Source organism: Chelmon rostratus, chromosome 21 (assembly GCF_017976325.1).
Source record: "Chelmon rostratus isolate fCheRos1 chromosome 21, fCheRos1.pri, whole genome shotgun sequence".
NCBI lineage: Eukaryota > Metazoa > Chordata > Actinopteri > Chaetodontiformes > Chaetodontidae > Chelmon > Chelmon rostratus.
This window is the reverse complement of record NC_055678.1, coordinates 17978982-18003239: the sequence shown is the minus strand read 5'-3', so window position 1 is coordinate 18003239 and position 24258 is coordinate 17978982. Positions and strand designations below refer to the sequence as shown.

Below are 24258 nucleotides of genomic sequence, written 5' to 3'. Positions count from 1 at the left end.
AGTAGAGTCCACCCACCAACACCTCTGATTTACTTCTTCTCTAACGCTCACACATGAACACACAATTTGGTTGTCATACAGTTAATTACGGAGCTTCATTGGTAATGGTGGACGGATTTTATCGCCCTCATGGTCAGGATAGTTATTTGCTTGTTTGTTGTGCTAAGCTAAGCTAACGGCATCCTGGCTCCAGCTTCGTATTTATCCAACAAGCACGAGAGCGGTGTCAGTCGTCCCATCTAGCGACTTCCCAAAACATCAATCCTGTTGCTTTAGGCGCATCGGCCAATTCAGTTCTTGTCTTTCCAATGATGTCCTCTGTAAACATGGGTGTCCTTTTGTTTTGTTTAGACCAAATATTGCTTTTTTCCTGTTACTTATGAAGTGTTGCACTTGTTAAATGGGTTCTACGGTTACTTGGAAGCTATTAATGCCCATCCTGACTATATGACGAAGCTGATGTTCTTACCTTCCTCTCTACTGTTGAAAGAATATCTCCTTGCCTTTTTATCTGGGCTTCATTTTGCAATAATTTTCCCTAATCAAGAGAAGGAAATCACACCTGACAGAAGCTTCCATGTTGCTTGGCCACAGACTTGCTTTACTATGTAAAACCAGTATTTGCCTGCATCCCTGTATACTGCAGAACGAAGAGCAATAAACTTATCACAGCAAAATCATTTCCGCAGTTACTTTTTATTCATGTTCAATTCACAAGAAGCACACAATACAGCGTTTTGATCTTTTCCATGGGAACTTTATTTGTAACCCTTGATAAAGATACAATATAATATTCATCGCCCATAATATTATCTTATAATCTAATATGAACATTCTAGTAAATTGCAATTTGTACAACATGTACCCTGGAGATTCATGTCACCAGTGGCAAGTTAGCTTCCTGGAAATGTATCCCATAAAAGACGATCTGACGTGGAGACGGTCTGCAGTGAAGCGGCTCTGTCTGTTGTGTCACATGACACCGTGGGCTCTCTCAGGGCTTTGCACCATTTCCCGGTACAGAAATGGGGGAAAAAAACAGAGCCGACGTGATTCTCTGTTTGAGAATCACCTCCGGTCTACACTGCATCTCCACCGACTTGGTTGCATTGAGTTTTACCCCCGTCCCAATAATCCAGCAAGTCTGTCCCCAAGCCTTAACGATGATGGTGGCCATTTTCCAACATGGCTGACATCTGTAGAGGCCTATGTCACAGAATCTTAAAGCAAACATTAAAGGGGAACTCCAGGGAATTTTACACATATGTCAATTAAGCGGTCATCAGGCGTACTATTCAACACTTGTATACGGTCTTCTGTGGCTCTGGAGGAGCTTTGTCAAGTCTTAGAAAAAATAACCTGATGATGTCAGCAAGATGAGTCTTTTTGGTTTTGCAGCTTTCCCCACTCAACGGACTAGAAGTCAGGAGATTTAAGCCTCTGCTGCATGAATTTGGACCATTCTTTGTTAATCTGTCTCTCACATCGTCATTAAAGTACACTGATAAAATGGCTGGAGTGGCCCTTTAAGCATGGCAGTTCCTTTAATGCAATGAAACTAAATGTAATAAAGCATACAGTGGAAAACAAAGCCAAAAATACAATCAAACCTTGAACTGTGACAATGTCAGTCAGTGCTGGAAACAGTCTACAAATGTATTTTCCCGCATGAAGCTGAAAGAGTAACAATAACAGTAATACTCAGACACGTACAATATCATGTTGCATCATGGGACAAAGTCACCAGTTGACTGAGGTTACTGCATACTCATGGCTTATTATCGTATAGGCTATGTTACATTAAATTACATTATTAGTATTTGCTCGATTAAAGGATAAAGCTGGCAATATTCAATGATATATTATTGGGATTTAAGGAAAATGATGCCATCCTTATCATTTAAAGTCACTTATTCCATTATAAGTCTCTACAGTGTCCCAGTCTTGAAGGACCACCATCCACACAGACAGTTTGGTTTAGTAGCTAACTCCCAAGTTGCGCCTGGTAGACGTGGCTTTCTGAGAGGGAATGACGACGGATGGATCTCAATAGTCTCAAGTTGCGGCCTCCGCTTCACCTGGTGAACTGGGGTATATCAGCGCCGGTGGATGGCGCCAGGTGAGGGAAAGCCCTTTAGACTGTGGAGATGCATCACGAGTGTAATACATGGTTTGGTGTGGGAAACATTCTATCATCAGTGCAAGCCAGAGAGACATGCCGAGTCACGGAGGAACATGCTGAGTCCTTACAGGTCAAAGAGCAGTGACTATGAGGAGCGATCTTCGTCCTCTCCCGACACGTGTGTGTGTGTGTGTGTGTGTGTGTGGTTGGTACAGAATTATGTCATTTAGCAGCATTTCTGGGTGTCATTGTTCTCAACAGGGAACCCTTGCCAGGGCTTTGAAAAATGCAGTTACTACTGTTTGCCTCTGTATGGCAGCACGGTGGATCTGTGATCAGTGTGGATGAGCAGTTTAACTGTACAGTGCTACGACAGGCTGCCGAGGAGCGTTAGGGCTCATTCTCAAACTGAAACACACAGACACACAGCTCCTCACTGTTTGATCCCACCCTCTGTGTTTAGGAATGAGCTCAACGGTCAAGCAGAACCTACCGGGAACAGCAGATTAGATGTACTATATACATACACATTTACATCAGCGGACATACTGTCCTAAAGTAACTTTACATCAGGCAAAGTAGCGCTGCATTAGCCCCACTTTGTGCCTATTATGGACTGTCATTACGTTTGAGTGAGGAGCTCGGCAGTTTTTAAGGAGGATAAATCACTGATGATCTCTGAAAACACAGAAGGTCACTGCAGTTCTAACGGCATTTCTAAAATATTCAAAGACTCTTCTGTCCATGTGGATCACAAAACCAAAAACACTTTAAGACTTTATTTCCTAATCCGAACAAAGATGCTAATGATAGCTAGAAATGACACAATGTAAAACATAAGAAACATGTTTTACTATCAGGTGCATTTGAATACACTGATGTTAGTCTTGTGCTGTACAAAGAGTTTTATCCTTTACAAAACCACATGCTTTGCTCTGTGACTCAGATGTAATGAAAAACGTACAGGAGGTCCAAAGTGGGACTAACACTGGATGTGAGAAATGTGTATGTCCCAATAATGTGTCAAGACAAACTCTCACAGATTGCATATTGGAAAAAGAAGTAAAGCCACGCTACCGAATCCATGAGCTTTCCGAAGAGAAAACACTTTTGCATACTCATTTACCATGAGTGAAGGTGCCCACAACAAACTGTGTGAAAGAGTGTGTGTGGGTGTGTTTAGACAGTAGGTCTATTGCAGACACTGTACATGTCAACAGTTCAGAGGTGAACAAACATATGCATACATACAGTCCACAATGTACAATCCAATAGGTGGCTATTTTTGTTCATACGTCATGAGTGTCACTATTCAACATCTTATTTGGTAGATTCTGTATATGTGTACATGGAGAGTTCAAGTATATATATATATATATATATATACTCTATTCCTTTTTCCTCACATAAACAGATGCTTTGCATTTTACTAAGACAATGTCATGTCTTCAAGTTTTTCTGGGTGGAGATGGATGATAATATTTAGATTTCACTGACTTTAACATGAGGTGATGGGAGGTGGAAGGGTTTGCTTAACAATATTCATCTCATTGCACCGGGCAATTTAGACTGAGTTCCTCTGTTCTTTGGAACGTGTGAATAAACAGGTGATCCTACATAACTCTGAGGGCTAAGATGTCAAGCGTTGCATCACAAAGCTTAGTGTCCCCACCCCCACCCCGAACTCCCTGGCCCGACTCCATCAGTCCACATACATGGGAGAGATGGGAGAGGCGGGGATCTGATCCAGGATGCGACACACGTAACTGGCGACGTCCACGAAACGCTCTTCATACATCAGAATGAAGGGACGTTTCTGGAGGAAAGACACAGTGAGATTCAGGGTGACGTGTGCGACACTGAGGAACTCTCTGATTTCATAAAAAGATCACTGACGGCAGATAGTGTTTCCTGAGATGAGCAGCTAATTTCAGGCACTGTACAGCCTAAATCCTCAAATATGTGTCTCCAGGTGGATGAGATAACCCGATAACCATAACATTTCATTTGGCAGAATATACTTAGCCTTGCTTAATTTTTACAATTAAAAATGTTCCTTTTTTTGGCCACATGGGGGCAGCGAAACAAGCTGAAAACACAACACTGACATATCATCGCCATAAAATCGCAACAAATCTAATTGACTCTCCTTTTAGCTTTGTTTTGGTCACCACCAACTACTGAGGGAAATATCTGCCATGCTAGCAAATTTGGCTTTCAAGATGCTTGACTGTGTTCACCAGCTGATCGCTGAGTTTATGTTAGGAGTGGCTTAAAACAGCGTGCAGGGGGCGTTTCATAGCCTTTCCTACTGCTGCTGGAAAGCAGTTGATAAGAGCTGCGTCTGCGGCAGGAAAACGTAAACAATGAGGCTAAAAGGCTCCACAGAGCTCAGAGGAACTGCAGAGTTGAGTGATAACTCTCAGTGGGTGTTTCACTGTGAGTGACCCCTTTCACAATACAGCATTGATCTATTGTTTACACTATAGCTGGTGCAGCTTTCACAGTTCTAAGGTTAAATTCATGCGTTTCGGGATAGTGGAGTTGATTTCTTAGCCAAGGGTCATTTAGCTATTGGCACACTGGTGTGAGCACCATGCTCAGGAGCAAACCTTTAATTCGTCACTTCATGCATGGCATAAAATGCAGCAAGCTCTGCTAAGTGTGCGTAGCATTGGCAGCTCATTTCCCCAGGTTACTATCAGTTCAGCAGCATCAGGACGCTCCTCACACGCTCGTGCACTTCATGCGACATATTGATTTGTGAGATGTACATAAAAACTAAAGAACCATCTGAGAACTTACCAGAAGCTCTTTGTACTTTGGCCTTTTTGATTCATCCTTTGTAAGGCTGGACAGAAAAACACAAACAAAATATAACTCCATCAGAATGAAAGCTAGTTAGTGGATCGTGATGTGCTTTAATACGTTTTCATTAGGATCTTTGAACAAAATTATTACTGTAATGCTTCACTGACTGGATGTAAGGCTGAATGTAACGGTGCTTACCATAGGTTAACAAAGTTGATGAACTTGGGGGAGAACTGCCTCTCCTCTGAGTTGCTGAGCTGGGGAGGTTCACCCTTCACCACCTGCGTCAGCTGATCAAAAACACTATTCCACTTGGGGTAGGGGAACCTTCCCGTGGCCAGCTCGTACTGAAAGCAAACACAAACCAGCGACTCTGACGCACCTGCGGACTGGACTTCCCTCACTGCAACAGCTCTGTCCATTCACACTTAACAAAAGGTGAGGTTTCAAGTTAAAGCTGACGACATGGTTTGTCTTACCAGGGTGATTCCCAAGCTCCACACGTCAGAGCGGACATCATAGCCTTGTCTGGAAGCGCTGGGGTCTATCCTTTCAGGCTGGAACACACAAGAGAAGACTCTGCAGCACTGACATGTGGGAGGTCAAAGATCAGGCTCAAGAACAAGGAGCACTGAAGCTGCTCTGCTCTCAGTCTTGTTGCTATTAGAATCAGTTTTGTCAGGTATTCTTACATTTTGACTTCCTCTTAGTACCAAGATCAAAAGGACATGAGCTTTAGGAAACTTCATCCTCATTCTTTGTCTTATATATGTTGATGAAAGACAACCACCAACATTTTTGCTAATTTAGGCAAAAAACATTCTTGAAAAACACTGAAAAAAACAAAAAGAAAATGCATAGATGATCCCCTTCATGATAAATGATTGCACAAATATGACTATATGACTATTACTACTAACTATTTTACCTCTGTAATGTTTTGGTACAGTCAGGGGAAATTAAAGGGGAAAAGCTTTCATCTGTTGATTTGTCCTCCATCTGTATATCTGTCCTTCCTTTCCATTCCTTAATATATCATGACGTCCGGACACAAATGAATCAATGTCCTGTCATTTTCTGTTTGGAATTAGCTTTACGTACTGAATTAGCTTTCATGACCTCAGATGTATGCAGATCACACTGTCTGTGGCGTCACTATTTGAGATGGAGCATCCTGATATCTGAATGTTTGAGTTTTTCACTCTACACTTTGGATTGCTTACCGCCATGTAAGGCCTGCAGCCTGCATCTCTGGTCTTGGCTATGGAGTCCACCAGCTGGCCGCTGATGCCGAAATCACACAGCTTGATGTTACCCCTTCGGTCCATTAGAATGTTGGAAGGTTTGATGTCTGAAATCACAAGAAAGGACCATTTCATCCGGGGCAACATGAACAGAACTGATCAGATCCCTTTAAGAGAGAGCGTAAGATTCTAAAAGCCATCTTTAAATTCAATAACATGGCTCGTACTCAACATTCCATAAAAACCGGATCTGAATTTTGATTAATTCAACTGTACGATTATTATGAACTCACCTCTGTGAATTATTTTCAAGTTTTCTTTTAAGTGGTTCAGTGCTTTAACGGTCTGTTGAAGACAAAAAAAAACACACATCACTTCTGTTTCTGCGATACACACGCCATGAAATCCAAAAGCGTGACGCAAAAGTGAATCCTCTACTCACCGCTAATGTTATTTTGCCTAATATTTCCTCTGGAATGACATCATCTAATGCACAATATACATATTTGTAGAATTTGTCTAATGAGGTAGACATAAGCTCCATACAAATCCAACAGTCCCCCTGAAACAAAGAGGCAGCAGTTAGTTTCCTGTAGTGGAAATGCTCCACCACAGTCAACGCTAAAAGGCAAAGTTTGATGTGGTGCGTTTGAGGTCAGCGAGTTTCAATCAGACCTCTCTGAAGAGAGCGCCGTAGAACTGAACGATATAGGGACAGTCACTACTCCTCATCACCACGTCGAGATCCATCAGCAGCTGCTTCTGCTCCTTCTCATCCACGGTGGAGCGAATCCTCTGAGAGACACAAGACACCAAAACACTTATCTCACTTTCCGCACCGTGGAAGCTCAGCTACGACTCATTATCAGACCGGTCATCATTAGCAGTTTCCTCACTTTTTGCAGTGTTCTTTTATGCGCTGCTATGGTCAGTTTAAAGCACAGACACCTTGTGCCATCCTGTGGGTTCATTGCATGTCACTGTGTCATGTTTAGTCAAAGCTTGATCTGTGTATAAAATTCATTTAGAGACATGTCAGACTGTGCAGTGGAAACCTGATGAACCGCAGCCCCCTCCACCGGATCACAGCCACTGATGACACGAGTCTAGCTGGTCAGTGCTAACTTTTAAGATGCTGAGATCTCATCACGATGCAGGCAGAATGGAAATGAGGACGATTATGCAAAGTGGATCAGACGTCCAGATGAAGCATCCTGTTGCAGATCACATGTATAACTATAAATCCCACTGGTGATTATCAAACTAACTTCCTCCTGGTGGGAACAAGCTTTTCGCCGACATTTCCACCTGCTTGTGACCAATGGGGCTGTTTGTCTGTTTGCGCTGCTCCGACGATCAATTACTGCAAAGCAATTGTACGAGTCAGCCGATGAGCTAAACCGCAGATGCTGACACTATAATGTAGCTACTAGATGGTGGTTTGAACAGTTGCTTCTCTTACTAAATTAGCTTTCCTGAAGACTAAAAAGCGGGTCGTATTTCATAAACATCATTTCCTCTGATGATGGCAGAGCCAGGCGGGGCGGCTCCACCGTGAAACCCCGTGGGAAACCCCGTGTCATCTGATGCCAAATCCACTTGGTTGGTTTGTAAATGTGGGTCGGACTGTACCAGCACGTGTGCACTGGATAGGGGACCATAGATTTAGTTTCTCCTTTCTCCCTTTCATTTGGGGCAGCCTAAAACCACACAGCCAGCCTTTTAGCATCACAGCCTTTTGTTCCAGTATTGTACAGTTTTAGACTGACGATTCGCTGGATTCTATAGACATTTCTATGAATTACAGGTTCGCAGATTTTTTCAAAGCTGCGCCCTCTGTGTGCCTTGCAGCTGCTTCCCCTGAACGGTTGCATTTGCACGGCCTTGAAGGCAACGGTAGCATTTTGAAGTGACTAATAGTGAACTCAGGTGAGGCGTGTCTATCAGCAGGTCACCTTGACAGCCATGATCTGGCCCGTGGGTTTGTGGACCATCTTGTTGACGGAGCCGTACGCCCCGCGACCGATCTCCCCGAGGTCCCTCAGATCCTCCGCGGTGAAGTCACAGTGCTGCTCCGGAGAGATCTTCAGCTTCCCCGACGACTCGATACTGTGCGTCCGCAGGCGCTCTCTGGGGGCAGAGGAGAGAGGAGACGGGGTTGGACGAGGCAACGTGCGAGACAGAGTAGGAGGAAGTGGCCACAGGAAGGGGAAGAGAGAGAAAGAGGACAGCGTGGAGCCGCGAGAGGATCATGCATTATAGATTCATGTGGATGTGATTAATATTTAATCAGTAATTCCCTAATCTGAAACATTTAAAGGTTCCATGAGGTGGATTTGTAATCTGAGCCTTCTTATGTGATCTGGCTCTGTCTGATTTGAAAGCATGTTTATAAGCTTCCTGCATCCATCTGCCAAAGTAGCTGAGGATGAAAAGAAAAGATCAGACTCTACATGTTTGACTCTTATTAGTCATTAATGCTGTTCAGTTATTGTCTCAGTAGCACTGAAGTTGAGGGTTGTTGTTGCTCCTCCTCATTATTAGTGCCATTATGTCACAGCATTCTTCAGATTTGTCCTCATCCCCTCGTATGATGATGCTTACTCAGCTGAACCAGAGAGAGCAGCACGACGCTGCTCTGCAGCCCTGAGTCTGACGCCTCTTTAAAATCTAAAACCAAAAACATGAGATCTCAGCCGCCTCTACTCACATGTGAGGGTTCTGGAAAGAGGGAGGTGTTGGATTGAGTGGGAGCCTGGAGGCTGGTTTCACTGGAGGGTTGGCGAAGTTCAGCTTCAGAGCTTTACGTTTACCTGGCAGGACAAAGAGAGACACAGATCCAGGATCCCACAACATGCACACCACACCGTGGGTTCAACCAGCTGGTGCGAACGGAGGACACACACGCTGTGATAAAATGCTTGTCTTACCTTGACAACTTAATGTCTGTGCGCACTTGAGATAAGCCTTTAAATGTAATTAATAATGCAATAAGCAATATTGAAAATCATGCCACAATATGCACAGTGTGTGCTTTGGACAATGAAACCTGGCTAACAGGTCAGTAGAGGACAGTGAGGGGAAAACGGCTGTGGCATCAACATGGTTTAAAGATCCAGTCTATTACCAGCTGTTTTCATCCACACTCTGACCTTCAGGTTATCTCAAGCTCTTCTCAAGATCAGAGGAAGCGCAAAATGCATTTTGAACACAAGCAGTGATGCACAGGGGTTCCCAATCCTCAGATACTGCACCGGTTCTTTTAGGCGTATGTGAGACCTTTTTGCATCCAAACCATACATGTACTCAGGTTTTTGGCACAGTTGTTGCCACAGCAGAGCCAAAAAGAGCCGGATTGCAGGATGCTGATATTGGAAATCCCTGTCCAAAACATTTCCATTAAGAACTTTTTAAAACTGCAATTAAAATCTGAACAGTTCCTTTGAGATACCAAAGTGACCCAACACTTAAATAGCACTTGATTCCAATTTAAGACTGATAGAAGTCCACAGAGTCTGTTACCTGTAAGTGTTTATTAGGGTGTACCTCCAGAATATAACCGCCAATTAAACTAGCCTCTCTGCCAAGTGGTGAGTTTAAGTGTTGAGTCGCCTTTGCCCTGTTCAACCAGCTCTCGAGCGCAAACAGGTCCCTTAACCTTTAAGCCCCAGTGCAAATGAATCTTTTGGCCATAACTGAATTGGTGACAATAGCAGTGAACAGTGGACAGACTCCCCAACTACCAGAGCACCGCACAGGCTGTTTCAATAGTTTACAGTGGCTTCCTTTCACCTGTTTTATTCAATTAAACATGAGCGTGACAAAAACATCCAAGAATCTGGAGCTCAATCACAACGCTGACCAATCACTGGGCAGCTGTACGCCCAGTCGTCAGCCAACAACTGAACAGAAACGTGTCTCGGTGATGGTCCGGGAGGAGAGGAAGCCACTTTAGACTACTGAGGTGTACCCACAAAGAGTAGAGGTCGGTGTGCTTTGTGTGTGAGTCTATTGCTTACTTTGGGACACTCCAGACAGGCTTATCTGAAACCCTGAAGTAAAGGAAAAAACATTTTACTACATTTTCTTGCGGCTTGTTTAAGTGTGAGTGGGTCATGATTCACAAACGCCATCCCAGCAAGAGCCAATGCTGAAAGTGGAATAGAGGGCAGGTTACTTTGAATGTGCTTCAGCTCAGTAAAGAGTGGCGCCACACTTTGGTGGGTCTGGTTCAGTGCACTGCCATGCAGCTGCATGTGGAACTTGATGTGATTGCTTTGGTTCATCCCTCCTTTACCCAGCAGTTATCACTTCAATGTTATTTCACATTAAACAGCAAGATGAGTGACACTGAGATTGAGAGGTGGCTGATGCTTTGCCTCTTGTTTTAGTGGCATATGCCAGTTCTTAGCGGTATATCACTGCTGGTCATTGCTATGCTGCTGCTGTTCTTCCAGCATAAAGCACTAACAGTATGTCAGTCATGTTCCACTGGCAGACCCACTCCCCACCAGCATCTGATAAGTCTCACTTGCCTGACGGCTGGAATCCTGATGCTGCGTGCCACATGATAATGACATGCCACTCATGTTCCACTGACAGGTGCCACTCTTCACTGGCAGATACTGTGTACAATTGGTGGCTTATGCCATAACATCACAGTGGAAGATAACGATAACAGGTTGCCTGTCACTGATGTCATGAAGGCGATCCAAGCTTATTCCTACCCCCTTGATACCCTGCATGACTTATTAACGAGATAGAATGTGGTAGGGGAGCTTTGGAGGCGGCAGTTGGTGAGTTTTGGTCGCTTTCCACAGAGCCTGGCTGGCTGTTTTCAGTCAGTCTTTGTGCTAAGTTAGCTGGATGCTAGCAGTAGCTTTGGATTTATTGTACACACAAGACTGGAGCCTCATCTAACTCTCTGAACGAAAGGAAACAAGCAGATCTAACACGGCTGAACTGATTCTTTATGAAAAAGAAGCAGAAAGTAGTTATCTTATTCTTGGCTGAATGATGTGGGACTCTGAGGCTCTGACTGGGCTCTATGTCTGGCATATCATTAGTGGAATATGTCATATGCCAGTGGAGCACAAGTGAAATATCATTTTTATACGTCTCACGCAATTGAAAAGTGAAAAAAAATACCCAAAGTGGCATGCCACTAAGAATGGGCACATGACTGGTATGTGCCACTGAGAGTGGCATCTATCAGCAGAGTACAGGTGACAAGCTGTTAATAGGTGGCACACAGCAGCAACATACCATAACCAGCAGCTGCATATGCCAGTGAGAACTGGTCTACGCTAACAGGAAGTGGCATTCACCAGTGGAACAGGACGGACATTCTGTTTACATATGCCATAAGCCAGCAGAACAGCAGCGGCATACCAGAAGCTAACACACCACAAAGAGCTGAGAGGTGCCACTGCTGCAGCCACGTTTTAATATCTGAAACACCCGCTGACGGGCCGGACCGATGCAGCGTCTCATCACATGGGGTCTGTCTACTGTGTCTACATAAAGTCATTCTAACACGAGTAAAACATGCAGAGAAGTGAATAAAAATGAAGGTTTGTACACAAAACAATATAAATGAAAATTAGAAACAAACAGAAACAATGATCAATAGAAGGAGGTGGGTTGGGAACATTTCCAAGAATTCCTTTGCCAAGATGTGGCCTAAACAAACACAGTTTAACCCCCAACAGCAGACTGAAACCTAGGAAAGTAAGTGTGAATACCTGTTTCATTTTGACATCTCCAGCAGGTGTTGGTTTCTGTAAGGTTTAAATAAAACATTTGATACTAGACATCTGCCACAGAGTGAGAAAATGCAACTCAGGTCTGTTGATCACAGGACACATGACTGTTCATTAGGTTACGGGATGTTTAAGTCTATCAAATCAATGGAAATCCCGTCCTTTAACATCAACACGTCCATTATCGGACACGACCTTGCGCGACGTGCTCTACCTCGTTTTTCCAATCAAATTAAGACGGCAAATCACACGGGACACACATCCTACTGTACTTAAACTGATTTGACTGCATACAAACATTTATAAGTGACATTACAAATTGAATATAATCCCAAATTAGCTAACACTACATACCACAGTCTGAACCGCAGGTACTGGTGCGTTAGAGTTTTTTGTTATGACTTGTATGAAGAGACATTGCTTTAAGTTAGCTCATAGCATTTTACCGAAAACAGCTAAGAATAAAACAGTCAAAAAGGTCAGCTAGCTAACGTTATTGGTGCTGGTGACGACCAGACTTGGCTTTCCGTCCGATAATGGATTTAGAGTGTGGACTCAGAGGCTAGGTTGCACCGCAAACACTAGCTAGCTAGAAATGTACTGATTTATATGACGATAACAAGCGACAGACATGTTGCTTCAGGACAGAAGTAGTGGTTAACACTGAGGTGTTTATTCTAAGTCATCACATTATTTATCGGGCTGATATCTCGACAGAACTAACAACGTACTGAACGAGGCGACTGAAGCAAATTCATCAGCGTTTGTTAATCAATTTTGGCACGGTCGACGTAACTACTACGTCTAACTTTAACAGTGTTGTTTGTGTAGCTTCTTTGCAGCAGTGCATTCAAACAGTGGCCTGACTTAGGAGAGAGTAACACTTCACCGTAGGCCTTGGTGGTGCTTGTAGCAGCCTGGTGCTAATAATATCGGTGAATAGACGTTCATTGAATGCATCTTTACACTGTCACACTTTTAGGATTTAAGATTTGTACATAATGAGACTCATGTCACACTGAACGAATGAAAACACTTCACTGAGCCACTACAGGTATGTCGGCTCTCAAGCTAAATAGGGGCGACTTCATCACTGCTAACCTGGTAGCCGTGTAGTTTAAGGGAGCCACATCAAGTTACGCAAAGAAAGCTAGCACGTTAGCGGAAACTGCGTAACTCAGCCTTCAAAATTAAAGCGTGCAGTTTGACAAAAAGTTTATGCTACAGACATCACGCTGTTGCAATCAAAATTCGTCATTGTATTGTTAGTAAACAATAACTCTAGGTTATAAATACTTAAATATTAAAATCTAAATATTAAATACTGTATCTTGTCGACACAGAATGTGTAAAACGGCAGTCTAACACTAAATTGTACTACACAGTATGTGGCTAAAAAACAGGCTAAAGATTATTTCAAGAGAAATGATGAGTAACCTTCCATATAGGACTGCTAGTGCTCATTCATTATCCTGACTAATTAGGCTACATCTACACAAGTAGCCCACCTCACTTTGTACTTTATTAACAAAGAAATTAGAATTTTCTTCCGAAATTTTACATTTCAATTTCCTTATCAATACAGTTTATAATCAGTCCAAAACCTTAATTTACGGGAGTAAATTTTCAAATGAATTTATCAACAACAAAAATCTATATGATGTTTAACGGACAACGCGCATTTTATTTTGAAAGTTCTGACCGGAAAATTTGAAATGCTCTGTTCCTCTTAACAATGGTTTTTCTGGTTATGGGAAGCTACAAGCTATCTTTTCCTACTAACTCCAGTGTCCTCATTTGAAACAGAAAAATGTGAAATGAAGGCTATTTGCGCCTACCTTGCATGCTGCTGCTCTGTGTCTGCTGGTGAAAATGGTGCGACGTGGATCCTACTATGCTGCTGCTGTTGCTGGAGCTTGTGGAGTTGCTGTCAGGACTGGGAGTCGCCATTGTTGTGTTGGATTCCGGCAGCAGCGCTCAGGCTGCAATGCAGAGAGTGAAACTTCGCCCTCTCTGCCTCCAGTCGGGACACTGCGCCACTTGAACGCAGCAGCTGCACCACGGCCACGTCTGTGCCGCTGCTGCCTTCACGGCCTGTCGGAAATACTGCAAAATCACGACTTCCCAGCGCAACTATTCACATAATTCCATCACTTAGGCAAATCAGCACATTATACCGCCGTCTTTGTCTCATCATATTCCCTCGTACTACATTGTTTATACTGCATTAACTCAACGCCTCACTATGTGATTCTACACACTAATGAACACAACAGTACGTATGCTCCTTTAATCTCCATTGTTAGTGTATATGTTCTCTCTCCTCATTCATGTTTTTTGTGTAGTTTGAATCACAATTTAGCATATTAGTGTTTCATATCTCATCTACATTTCAGTTATTTTCTTGCCACTGTTAGATGTCCTGTCAAAGATAATGCGGTATAGCATTTAACATCAAAGTTCACTCTTACCCTTTGGAATAATAGTTGGACAAAATAACCGTCACTCAAGGTCTACTTCCTACTTAAATCACAGGTTTCAACCACATCTCATTGTCTGTCAGTGGATGGAGTTTGCTCAAATGTAATGGAGATGGTTATTCAGTGTATTTAAGAGAAAGCCATTTACAACAGCCAGTTGCTGCATGTCCATCCTGAAGTAACCCCACCTGCTGATGAACAGTGAGATGTATTTGACTACAGTGCTAATGTACTATCACTGTGTCAAGGGTTCAGAATCCAACCCTAAGTGACATTTTTCTCTAAAAAAAGTTGTGAAATGTTCTGAAGTTTGTATCTACCACTTTTTAATATAACTTGAATGCAGCATAAGGTTCCAGAGACATTTACAGGACATTTAACTGTGCAAATATTGCAGTTGCAAAGATGTTTATTATTCACTGTATTGTTTTACATTGCAAACCACACAGATTGCACTCATCTTTTGCTGATTTTATCACCTGAAAACCTGTTAGTACATCACTTATTGTTACACTGCACCAATCAAATATCTCACTACATTGCACAAAACATTGTTCAGGAAATATCAGCATAACAAACTCAGTTACAGTATGTGCAATATGCAACATGCAAAAAGGCACCAATTGCAAGGGAAAATCACTTGCTTCTTAAAACATGTGCATATAAATATGCAAATTCTGTCATGTGCCCTCCAGATTAAAACACGACCAGCATATAGTGTATATCACACTTTGTCCTTATTAAAAAAAACAAAAAAAAAAAAACAAAAACAAAAAAAAAAACAACCCAAACTCAAAAGTGCAATAAATTATGTGAGGTACTGTAATTGTTCTGCTGAGGTAAGTGGACAAAAAGCATAAGTGGGTCTGAGTTTTCATACAAATTGTCTGTTCTTCACCTTTAAATATATTCACACCTTGGCCTTTAAATAGAACTAAAAGAATAGAAAACCATACTACTTTACCATTACTGGACTGCTGCTATTACCATAACTTCATTCCATCTTCATTTGTGAATGTGTTTTTTTTAGGTATGAAAGCCCTTTGCTATGGGATGGGAGACAGCTGCATGTATATTTAAGTAACTCGTATCAAGTTCCCTGACTTCTTCAGAGAATGTAACCAACATCCTCTAAATGTTCCAAGACATTCCATTAACCATGCTCTGACAGGATCAGTACTCTACGAATCTTAATTACAGCATTTGTCATTTTTCCCTATGATCAGCGTCACTTTGGCACCCTGGAAACAGAAACACTCGATCTGCAATCCTCCCGTTCCCTTTCAGCACCATCCTGTCCTCGTACACAGAGACCGTGCCGAAGGCATTGCCATCAGGTGGAGTCTCGATCACCCCCTCTACCGTCAGGTGGTGCACCCCCGTGTCTTTATCCCGGTGGTATCCGCCGTCGTGGTCGTGACCGCACATGTAACACACCACGCTGCTGTGGGAGCGTATGATGGCCAGGAGCTCGTTGAAGTTCCAGGCGAGGCAGATGGGGTCTGTGGAGTAGGGGTGTACAGGGAGGTGACCTGGGTAAGAGGGGAAAAAAAAAACCATTTAAGATTTCTGGTATATGTTGAAGCATTACCAACTTGGGCTCTTTAGTTAGTCAGAGTTAGATAAATAGTACATTTGCAATTCAAATAAAAAAAACAGCAGCATTTAAAACAGATGACAGAGATCACAGAAAGAAGAGCTGTTTTGTCCAACGTCTCACTGAGCTGATGTGCTGGAGCAGGTGCATCAGTGACGCCTGAGAGGTACTCAAAGCTCACTGGTTGAAAAATGGCTGGCTGAATACCCTGCACCACACAATAGGTGCTAGTTAAAAAAAAAATCAGTATGGCTGAGCTGTGAGGTGAAAACACAGTTGGATTATGCTGTCAAACAAGGTTCGCAAAACCTGGTGGTCCTGCTCATTTTAACTGTACGTGAGGATGTTAAAATGCATCCAGCCAATCTGCTGTCTTCTGTCTCAAAAACACAACTGAAATCTCTACAAATGCTTCAAGGAGCAGATCACAAAAATTACATCACATATTTACTGACTCCACCAAAAGCGACAGGTTTTACTCACTGACGATTGTGACTCTCTCCCGCTTCTCGTCGGCCGAGGACAGAACAGAATCCAGCCAGTCCAGCTGGACCTTACTGAACCCGCCGTTGATCATTGAAAACCTCTGCTGCAGGCCCTCAGACTCTGAAACACAAACACATGAAATTCAGAATGGACTGTTTGCAGTGTTTCACCCTGGTGTCTGTGGAATGGCTAACGTGGAATGATGGAATGTGAATGAATGAATTCAGTGAATGATCAAAACTAGGGTGGTACAATTCCAGTGTATATTAAACTTCACATTAAACTTCAGCTTCTCGTTTGTGAAAGGAAGTTAAGTTACAAAGTCTCGCGTTAACTACTGAGGCCAACTTCCGTCTTCCAATCTTCCGTTAAAAATATTCATAAATTAGCTACATACTTGAATAAAATACAGTATTTATTTTAATTGTTCGTAAAATGATGCTGTATTACATATTAAGAGGATATAAAATAAAATTCGGACTAGTTAGCAGGCTAGCATACCCGGTGGGCAGTTGAGATTCTCGTTGTTGTTGTACTGTCTTATCAGACTCAAAGCATCGCCGTACTGTTCGCTGGTCTCCTCTCTGCCCAGCAGGCTCACATCATACGCGTCCAGGACAACAAACGTGAAGCCGGGAAACGGGCTGAAGTGGTAGGCGTAGATATCAGTGCCGGCCAGGGCTCCGCTCAGGCTCCTGTCGGCGTGCGGGCTGCTGTTGAGCTTTGAACGCAGCAGCGCGCTCCTGCTGAAGTTGTAAAACTCGTGGTTGCCCCACACATGGTGGACCTCCACGGCGCTGGAGCTGAACTCTCTCAGCACCGTGTCCAGTGCTCGGTCCGAGGCGCCGTGGTCTTTGTTGAAGCCGTCGATAATGTCCCCCAACTGGAGGATGAACTCGGGTTTGACAGGCGACTCTGACCAACTTTCCTGGGCATTTCTCAGCAGCTGGAGGCCGCCCCGGTAGTACCGCCTCCTCGTCCGGCTGTAGTTGTATCCGTCGTCGATATCTGCGTACTGAATGTCCGCGATCACGCCGAATGTAAACAGGGGCGTTTGCTGAGGACAGTCGTCCATTCTCGACGCTGTCTTCGGATTAGCCGATGAGTGAGTTTGTCTGCTGTATCTGCGGAGGGAGTTGACCGCACAGGAGGAAATAACCGGGTACCAGCCGACTCTTAACCCCCTTACATGATGAAATCCAGCCAGTCCGTTTCATGTAGTGTCGAATATCCTCTGTCGTCCCACACGATGACAGCTCACTAGCGGCACATAAAGCGCAATAAAAGCAACGACTTCCGCTTGTATCCTACAAAATAATGCTGTCAGACGACCTGTCGGTGGAGACCGTGGATGTTGAAAACAAGTGGATATGGTACAGCAACATGGCCGCCCATTTATTCAAACGTAGCTTGCTCACCCAGGGAAGTGTTTGTTTGGTTGCTTGTCACAAGTATGACAGGAGTTCCTACCTTTTACCTACATGCCGAGAAATGAATGTCACAAATACCAGGTCATTCCTTCAGGCTCTCAAGTCGTTTCTCTCTGTCACAACACTGAGCGGAGCAGCTACAGCAGCAAACCTGATCTTGCTGAACACATACACGTCTTGGTCAATACATTTATTTGATTCACTGAATTCACTTCCTATGCTCTTTTTCACAAACATATTTTGTTGAATGTAACTTTGTGGAGTGCGTTTAACAGAGTGATGGAAAGGCAGATTGGAAAAAGAAGAGACTCCTCAGCAGTCTGAGGCATATTAAGTCAACTGAGGAGCTTGGAGGGAGCCCCAAGTAAAATATGCTAAGGCTCTCAAAAACGTTTATACTGGCCCTGCAGGTGCTGCTTTTTAACTTGTGATGAGGGTTTCTTGCTTTTGGTTATGTACTGTATACATCCATGATACAATTAAAGTATGCAATGGGAAGTTTCCTGTTGCTGCAACCATACATCTTCATAACATAAAAACAACAACAAACAAACAAGGACATTACAATCTTAACAGATTCTTTTACATCTTTATGTTTTTTTGCTTTTTAGACAAAGGTTGAAAGATGAAGGACTGTGGATTGATCACACGGGTTGGTTCTCTGCCACCTCCTCTGCTGAAGCTGTGTTCTTTTCTCCAGCTGACAGAAGAAGACACACAGACACACACAAACTTAAGTACAGATTTTGATCCCTTCTCTTTTCCCTTGGTTTGCTTTCAGGACTCATTCCACCCTGTCTGGCCTATTGGTACCTCTGTGTTTGAAGCACAGAACAGCTACAACACTGAACTTCAGCAGATTGCTATGTTTACAGCAGTCTTGCAATATATTGTAAGGCATTTCAATAATTGGATTCTACTGTTATTCCTGGCTGTTACTTTGGGTGGGTAAAGTTCACCTGAAGTCTCTTGGCCTGGAGTCCAGTGCGTCAGGCCTGTGATGCACTTGGGAATCCACCTGAGGACTGGGGTGGAGGCCATCTCGCCCCACTTGCCCTCCGCTTGGTCCTGAAAATAATGGAGAGAGAGAGTGAGAGACTTGATGTTTTCATAAATGACATTAGGCCTCACTGTGTTCAGTATTTGTTGTGCAAACTCCAGGCTCACAAAACACTTGCATCTCTCCAACATACTTCTTCAACATGCATTCTGAAGCTTTTATATAGTCACTGGTGATGATCACATCATGCATATTAAGTCAAAGACACACACAAAACAGGAAAGTGCACAGTAAAAAGAATAATACATCTAGCAGTATGGTCAACAAGAATGAATTCTTGTGTATGAAAAAACACAAGATAATCATGCACAGACACAGACACGTCTATAAAGGCTGTGGCAGCACCTCCTCTGCTCCTCCTGAGCTGAGATAACCCTCCCTGGAACCTGGGTAGGGCAACCTCTGTGCTTTCATGTTTTTACCGTTCTCCTCAACGGTTGCTTGCTGGAGTTTTAGTCAGGAGAGTTGTCATGGTTACGTTCTGGTACTCATTCAGTGTGTTCTGACTCCAGATTATTGTGAGCAAATTAAGTACATATCTAGTTCAAGTCATTAAAAAAAATGGATTGTGTTGATGTTGAATTACCTGCTCTGTTTGGTGGTATTCACCATGCTGCTCACACCCAATGTCAAACACATACTTCCCCGGGCCACACGGCTGCAAAATAAGAATGGGATGGCAGAGACAGGTCTAAAACTGAGTCTTCTTTGATGATAGACAGTGTTACAGATCACTGTGATACAAAAACTACCCCGATTTAAAACTATGCTTTATTGCAACTTGGATTTTATTTTTGTTTATCTTGGAACAAGGCAACATTGCTAAAAATTAGTCAAGGAAACAAGAGCAGGCACAACATCAGACAGGTTGTAAACAAGGCTTCCTCTTAATCCCTGTCTGAAAACTGTGATGAATGTTTGAAATGCAACGTTTGCTTTATAAATTTGTTGCTCTTCTTTGTTCCTCTTCAAAATATGTGTAGCTAATCTGAGGGTTTACAACATGTCTGATCAATTTGAAAGCTGAGATAACTAGTATTTTGTATTATACTAACCCATCTGCCATATAACTTCTTTGACAGAGCTTTATCTTGCCTAATGAACCAGACTATTTGGACTGTTATTGTTCCCTGCACACCATAATCAGGCCACAGTAAAAGATATTAAATCATTTCATTAATAAATGGCCAAGCCTAAATAAGTAATCAAAGTAGAACTTACATTATTGTTGACAAAGTTACCCTTGTATCTGTGGTTCGAGTGGATGTACTCCCCAGCTGACTCCATATTGCCATTCACCCATGAGCCCTTGTACTTCGAGCCAGTTTCATGGTAGTGGTAAATGCCCTGGCCATGCCTGACAATTGAACAACACCAGGATTTAATCAGTTTTAAAATTCCCCATACAAATCATGTTCTCATGAATTTAGATTTAGAGTTTAGATAAAAGACATCGAGCAGGCTTTACATGAAGAAGCCACAGGAGAAAGCTGCTTCTGAATACAGGATGTGGTCCAAACAGGCAGAGGAATGTGTGCTTTCAGAGATGAAAACTACAAACATGTCAGTGATAACCTGTAGATATACCTCATATGGCGCAGCCACTCTCCATCATACGTGTCCCCATTGGGGTAAGTGTAGACACCATGACCCTGTCTCAGGTCCTCAACCCACGACCCTGACAGAAAAACAGAGGCAACAGAAAAGAGCCAAGAGTTGAGATGCAAGAGTTGGCATATCTCAGTTGATATGCTTTAGATTTATTGTACCTTCATATTTAGAGCCATCTGGGTAGTAGAAGGTGCCCTGTCCATGTTTCATATTCTGGTAATAGTCTCCAACGTATCTCGACCCATTCTTGAAGCGATATGTTCCCTATTAGACAAAATAGTCAAATACAGATAAGTCAAAGAGACAATACTTTGCTCAGTAACATAATGGAAACCTCTGAGGTGAAATATTGTTTTCATCATAGACTGCATATAGATCTAAAAGTACTCAAAAAAAAACTTTTCTTAAAATACAGTTTTGACAGTGACATCTAATAAATTTAATTTAAAAGTTATTTTCAAACACACTTTCTGCTCACCATGGGCTAATTGGTGTGAATGTGGTAGGCACAGAAGGGTGCAGAGAGCTACTGTTACACAAGAAGCACCATGATTATTATTTTTATGTTTAAATGTTCACTTTTCATGAGTGGGAATAGGTTTGCTGTGGCATAAGTGTTCCCTCAGTCTTATCTGGACCCTTAGTCTGGACTGTCTTGCTAAGGACTTAGTAAAGGCACCTCTTTTGTCTAGGTACCTCTCCATGTCTTTTGCCGTTCTCATACTGCCCTTGATAAATGTCTCCGTTGGGCAGAATAGCTTTACCGACTCCGTGTCTCTCTCCTGCCTCATTTCTGTCCCCTTCATATTCCTGCGTCAGTCAAACAAACAGAAAGGTTTGTGAAAAGACAGAGGAAGCAACACACATCAACAGACAACCACATATCCGCCTACAAACACACACACGGACGGCTAACAGGTGGCAATGCTAACGCTAGCCTCAGCCAGCTAACGTTGTTACACAAAAAGAGTTGGCCAGCTAACTATACTCTCTCACCCCGAGTTGACTGCGTTCGTCGTCAAACTCATCAGATCCTGCATCGGACATTTTTCTGTCAATATCCAAGTCCAGAAAATGTAATGTTCTATAGTTAGTTAGTTTAGTCTAGTTTTATACAGAGTGCTACAAGATGAAGAGGGGCTCAACCAGCAGCGAACACTTGCTAGTTTACGGTTGCCATGACAACTGTCAATCGCACGTGACCAAGAGTTGCTCGTGGTGTAGTCATCCTGCCAGCTGAGCAGTCATTTACCAAACCCGCCTATCCAGAATGTGAGCTTTTCAGGGCCTCGTCTGCAGCTTGGTGTATGTACATCTTTAAGATTACCTGGTGAAGGTTTAAAGAAGAGATAGCATCTTTTTTCAGCCTATGTAATCCTTCAACATTGCTTAAAAATTCAAGTCTCAGAACTTGGAGAAACTGGGCTACATAGCATCGTTTTCACTGTATATTCCCGACTAATTGGATTTTATTTTTTTTTATATACGAACAGAAACCCCTTTCTAGCAAGCACAGAACGGCAATATCCCAAAGTAAACGCTCGTATAGTTTAACAAACTCGTTGTATGATGCTGACAAACGTGTACTAGCTTCAGACTGATTAGCCCTGCGCGCTCACTCACGGGCAGACCGGAAGTGGCTTCTTGATTATGGAAGAAATATCAGGCTAGTTACTGAAAGCCAGAAGTTGTGAGCTAGTCAGCTAGTGATACTTAAGAAGTCTAAAAACATTTAAACATGAACATTTCCTTAATTTTAGATAAGCATTTGAATCTTGAGATTCACAAGCTCATTACCACTATCAACCAATAACGTTGTCAAATTTAGCTTAAGGCTACGTCCAATTGACGACTTCTGGAATTTGCAATGTTTAAAACTGAGTGTCAGGCTACTATATTCCTTCATTTGGAACAGGTAGTAAGAGTTTGTCTGATCATGAACAGGGGCAGATTTGGTGATTTGGGGACCTCAGTGAGACTCTGGCATGTGTCCAGTTTAGATTGTTGGTGTTGGCAGTGGAAGAAGATGCAGGGCTACTCAGGTCTTTTGGACTGTTTATTCCACAAGGTGAAAATACTTGTAAATTCTCCTCCATTCAAAATTACACTGAGCAAAAAGTACAGAAGCATTGTTGACAAATTGGACATATATATTCAGTCGTTTCAAAGTGGAGCTCATTTTTTTCACTTTATAGACTGCTGGATAACTGAAATCTATCTTTATTTTTTAGCATGCATTTTGTATTTAAAACAAACTGCTAGATAAATGTAGTAGAATAACAAATTGTTCTAACAATGTGATTTTGCAAACTGTAATTTTACTATTGTCTATTCTGTACACACAACATCTATTACATGTCTGTCTGTCCTGTTCTTCTTCCTGAGGTTTCTTCTATTTTTATTAACTGTTACAGGGTTGTTTTTTTTTTGTTGAATTGAAGGACTGTGGACAGAAGGTGCCTAATGCCCTTTAAGGAAAATTTGTGTTTTGTAATGTTGCAATATATACTCATTTAGTATGTAAAGCAAAGGTTTCATTACAGAGGTGTAGTAGACATACTTTAAATCTGAGGCACGTAATAGAACAGTTTTAAGGGAGTTTGGAACTGTTTCTCCATAACTTCATCACAACTCCCTGTGCATTAGAGCCATTTTTAAAATTTCTTTCACCCTGCCCTCATACAGCTTGAGTCTGCCGCTGCCTGGGTGCAGCATGTGCTGTTCACATAATGCATGATGCTGTCTTGACGCAAAGCACCTGTGGTTTCTCAGCAGTGACACTGGAGGGCGCTGTGGTCCAGCTTTTCATTGGAAAGGAAAATTCATTATAATGCTGTAATTTCCTTCTAAAGCTTGAATTTAGTTTTGTTCTTTTAACTTTATCCAAGATGAACCACTAAATATTTAAGACCATCCAGTGTCAGACAATGACAATATGCAGGAGTGGAAATAAATGTAGACTAATCTATTATTTGATTAAGCAGCATGGCTAAAGTTAATTTACATACATTACATAAATCTATTCAGTATATCAAAATGTATATCTTGTATATATTAGTGATGATAATTAATGAGTTGTAGCCCAGAGAGGAGTAATTGTCAACAGCTGTCCATTAAATGATATCAAAGTGCATCTGTGACAGATAATGGACTGCGTGACCTTTACTTAGCAGCCCTTTATTTAGACAACTTGAACTTGACTTGACATTAACTTGTAAGCCATGAGATTTTGCCACCTGTTGCATTAAAGATTAAAATGAACTCTGGTTGCAATCCACTGCATTCACTTTGGCTTTCTGAGACTCGTGAGGAGGCCATATTCAAAATGTCTGAAGCAGTTATTTAATCAATAGAAACACACACGCCAGTTAAAAAAGGCAAATGAAAGGCAGTTTGTGGCTGCAGTGATAATCTGCATTGCATCATTGTCCCTTTGAGGACAGTCCCTAAGAATATCTCACTCCTGATTAATTCCCTAAAGTAGCCTACACTTAAGATGGAGGCGGTGTAAGCCGCAGGTTCATTGGCTGCTTGTTCATGATTTAGCACCCTTCTTGTCAGTTTACAAGCATCTAATCTCCCTCTCATGACATGAAAATTACTGATGAGTGACAGGTTGAAGACATCACTTCACTTAAGAGTTGTTTACTCATAT

General features: G+C 42.4%; 3 protein-coding genes across 6 annotated transcripts; all 3 read right to left on the bottom strand.

The window, feature by feature from the left end:
- Positions 1-666: 666 nt before the first annotated feature.
- On the bottom strand, positions 667-13940 carry map2k4b (mitogen-activated protein kinase kinase 4b). 4 transcript variants are annotated; one of them, XM_041963288.1, is made up of 13 exons: positions 13778-13940; positions 11922-11957; positions 10197-10229; positions 8888-8990; positions 8133-8307; positions 6853-6972; positions 6620-6739; positions 6471-6522; positions 6157-6284; positions 5413-5490; positions 5132-5280; positions 4928-4973; positions 667-3938 (listed from the first exon to the last, which is right to left on the bottom strand). In XM_041963288.1, exons 1-13 carry the CDS (start codon positions 13887-13889, stop codon positions 3825-3827), a joined length of 1266 nt encoding a protein of 421 aa, XP_041819222.1. In that variant the 5' UTR covers positions 13890-13940; the 3' UTR covers positions 667-3824. The 4 variants fall into 4 exon arrangements, with proteins under 4 accessions (XP_041819222.1, XP_041819223.1, XP_041819224.1 ...); XM_041963289.1 differs by lacking the exon at positions 10197-10229; XM_041963290.1 differs by lacking the exon at positions 11922-11957.
- Positions 13941-14749: 809 nt separating this feature from the next.
- On the bottom strand, positions 14750-17776 carry adprm (ADP-ribose/CDP-alcohol diphosphatase, manganese-dependent). Its single transcript, XM_041963004.1, has 3 exons — positions 17004-17776; positions 16500-16622; positions 14750-15951 (listed from the first exon to the last, which is right to left on the bottom strand). Exons 1-3 carry the CDS (start codon positions 17575-17577, stop codon positions 15626-15628), a joined length of 1023 nt encoding a protein of 340 aa, XP_041818938.1. The 5' UTR covers positions 17578-17776; the 3' UTR covers positions 14750-15625.
- An 800-nt stretch (positions 17777-18576) lies between these two features.
- rsph1 (radial spoke head component 1) lies at positions 18577-21650 on the bottom strand. The gene is made up of 8 exons (XM_041963406.1): positions 21600-21650; positions 21300-21413; positions 20762-20867; positions 20580-20670; positions 20214-20349; positions 19579-19650; positions 18892-19000; positions 18577-18632 (listed from the first exon to the last, which is right to left on the bottom strand). The coding sequence occupies exons 1-8, from the start codon at positions 21648-21650 to the stop codon at positions 18577-18579; spliced, it is 735 nt and encodes a 244-aa protein (XP_041819340.1).
- Between the last annotated feature and the right edge of the window lie 2608 nt (positions 21651-24258).

Bases quoted from the DNA above. Each gene is read 5' to 3' on its own strand.
- map2k4b (XM_041963288.1), bottom strand. From the start codon at position 13,889: ATGGCGACTCCCAGTCCTGACAGCAACTCCACAAGCTCCAGCAACAGC. The intron at 6,973-8,132 runs GTGACCTGCTGA...TGTGTCTCTCAG, and splicing joins GCCAGATCATGGCTGTCAAG to AGGATTCGCTCCACCGTGGA. The intron at 4,974-5,131 runs GTAAGCACCGTT...TTTTCTGTCCAG, and splicing joins ATCAACTTTGTTAACCTATG to CCTTACAAAGGATGAATCAA.
- adprm (XM_041963004.1), bottom strand. From the start codon at position 17,577: ATGGACGACTGTCCTCAGCAAACGCCCCTGTTTACATTCGGCGTGATC. The intron at 16,623-17,003 runs GTATGCTAGCCT...TTTGTGTTTCAG, and splicing joins GAATCTCAACTGCCCACCGG to AGTCTGAGGGCCTGCAGCAG. The intron at 15,952-16,499 runs GTGAGTAAAACC...CCTCTTACCCAG, and splicing joins GGAGAGAGTCACAATCGTCA to GTCACCTCCCTGTACACCCC.
- rsph1 (XM_041963406.1), bottom strand. From the start codon at position 21,650: ATGTCCGATGCAGGATCTGATGAGTTTGACGACGAACGCAGTCAACTC. The intron at 21,414-21,599 runs GTGAGAGAGTAT...TGACTGACGCAG, and splicing joins ACGAACGCAGTCAACTCGGG to GAATATGAAGGGGACAGAAA. The intron at 20,350-20,579 runs GTATATCTACAG...TTCAATTGTCAG, and splicing joins GAGTGGCTGCGCCATATGAG to GCATGGCCAGGGCATTTACC.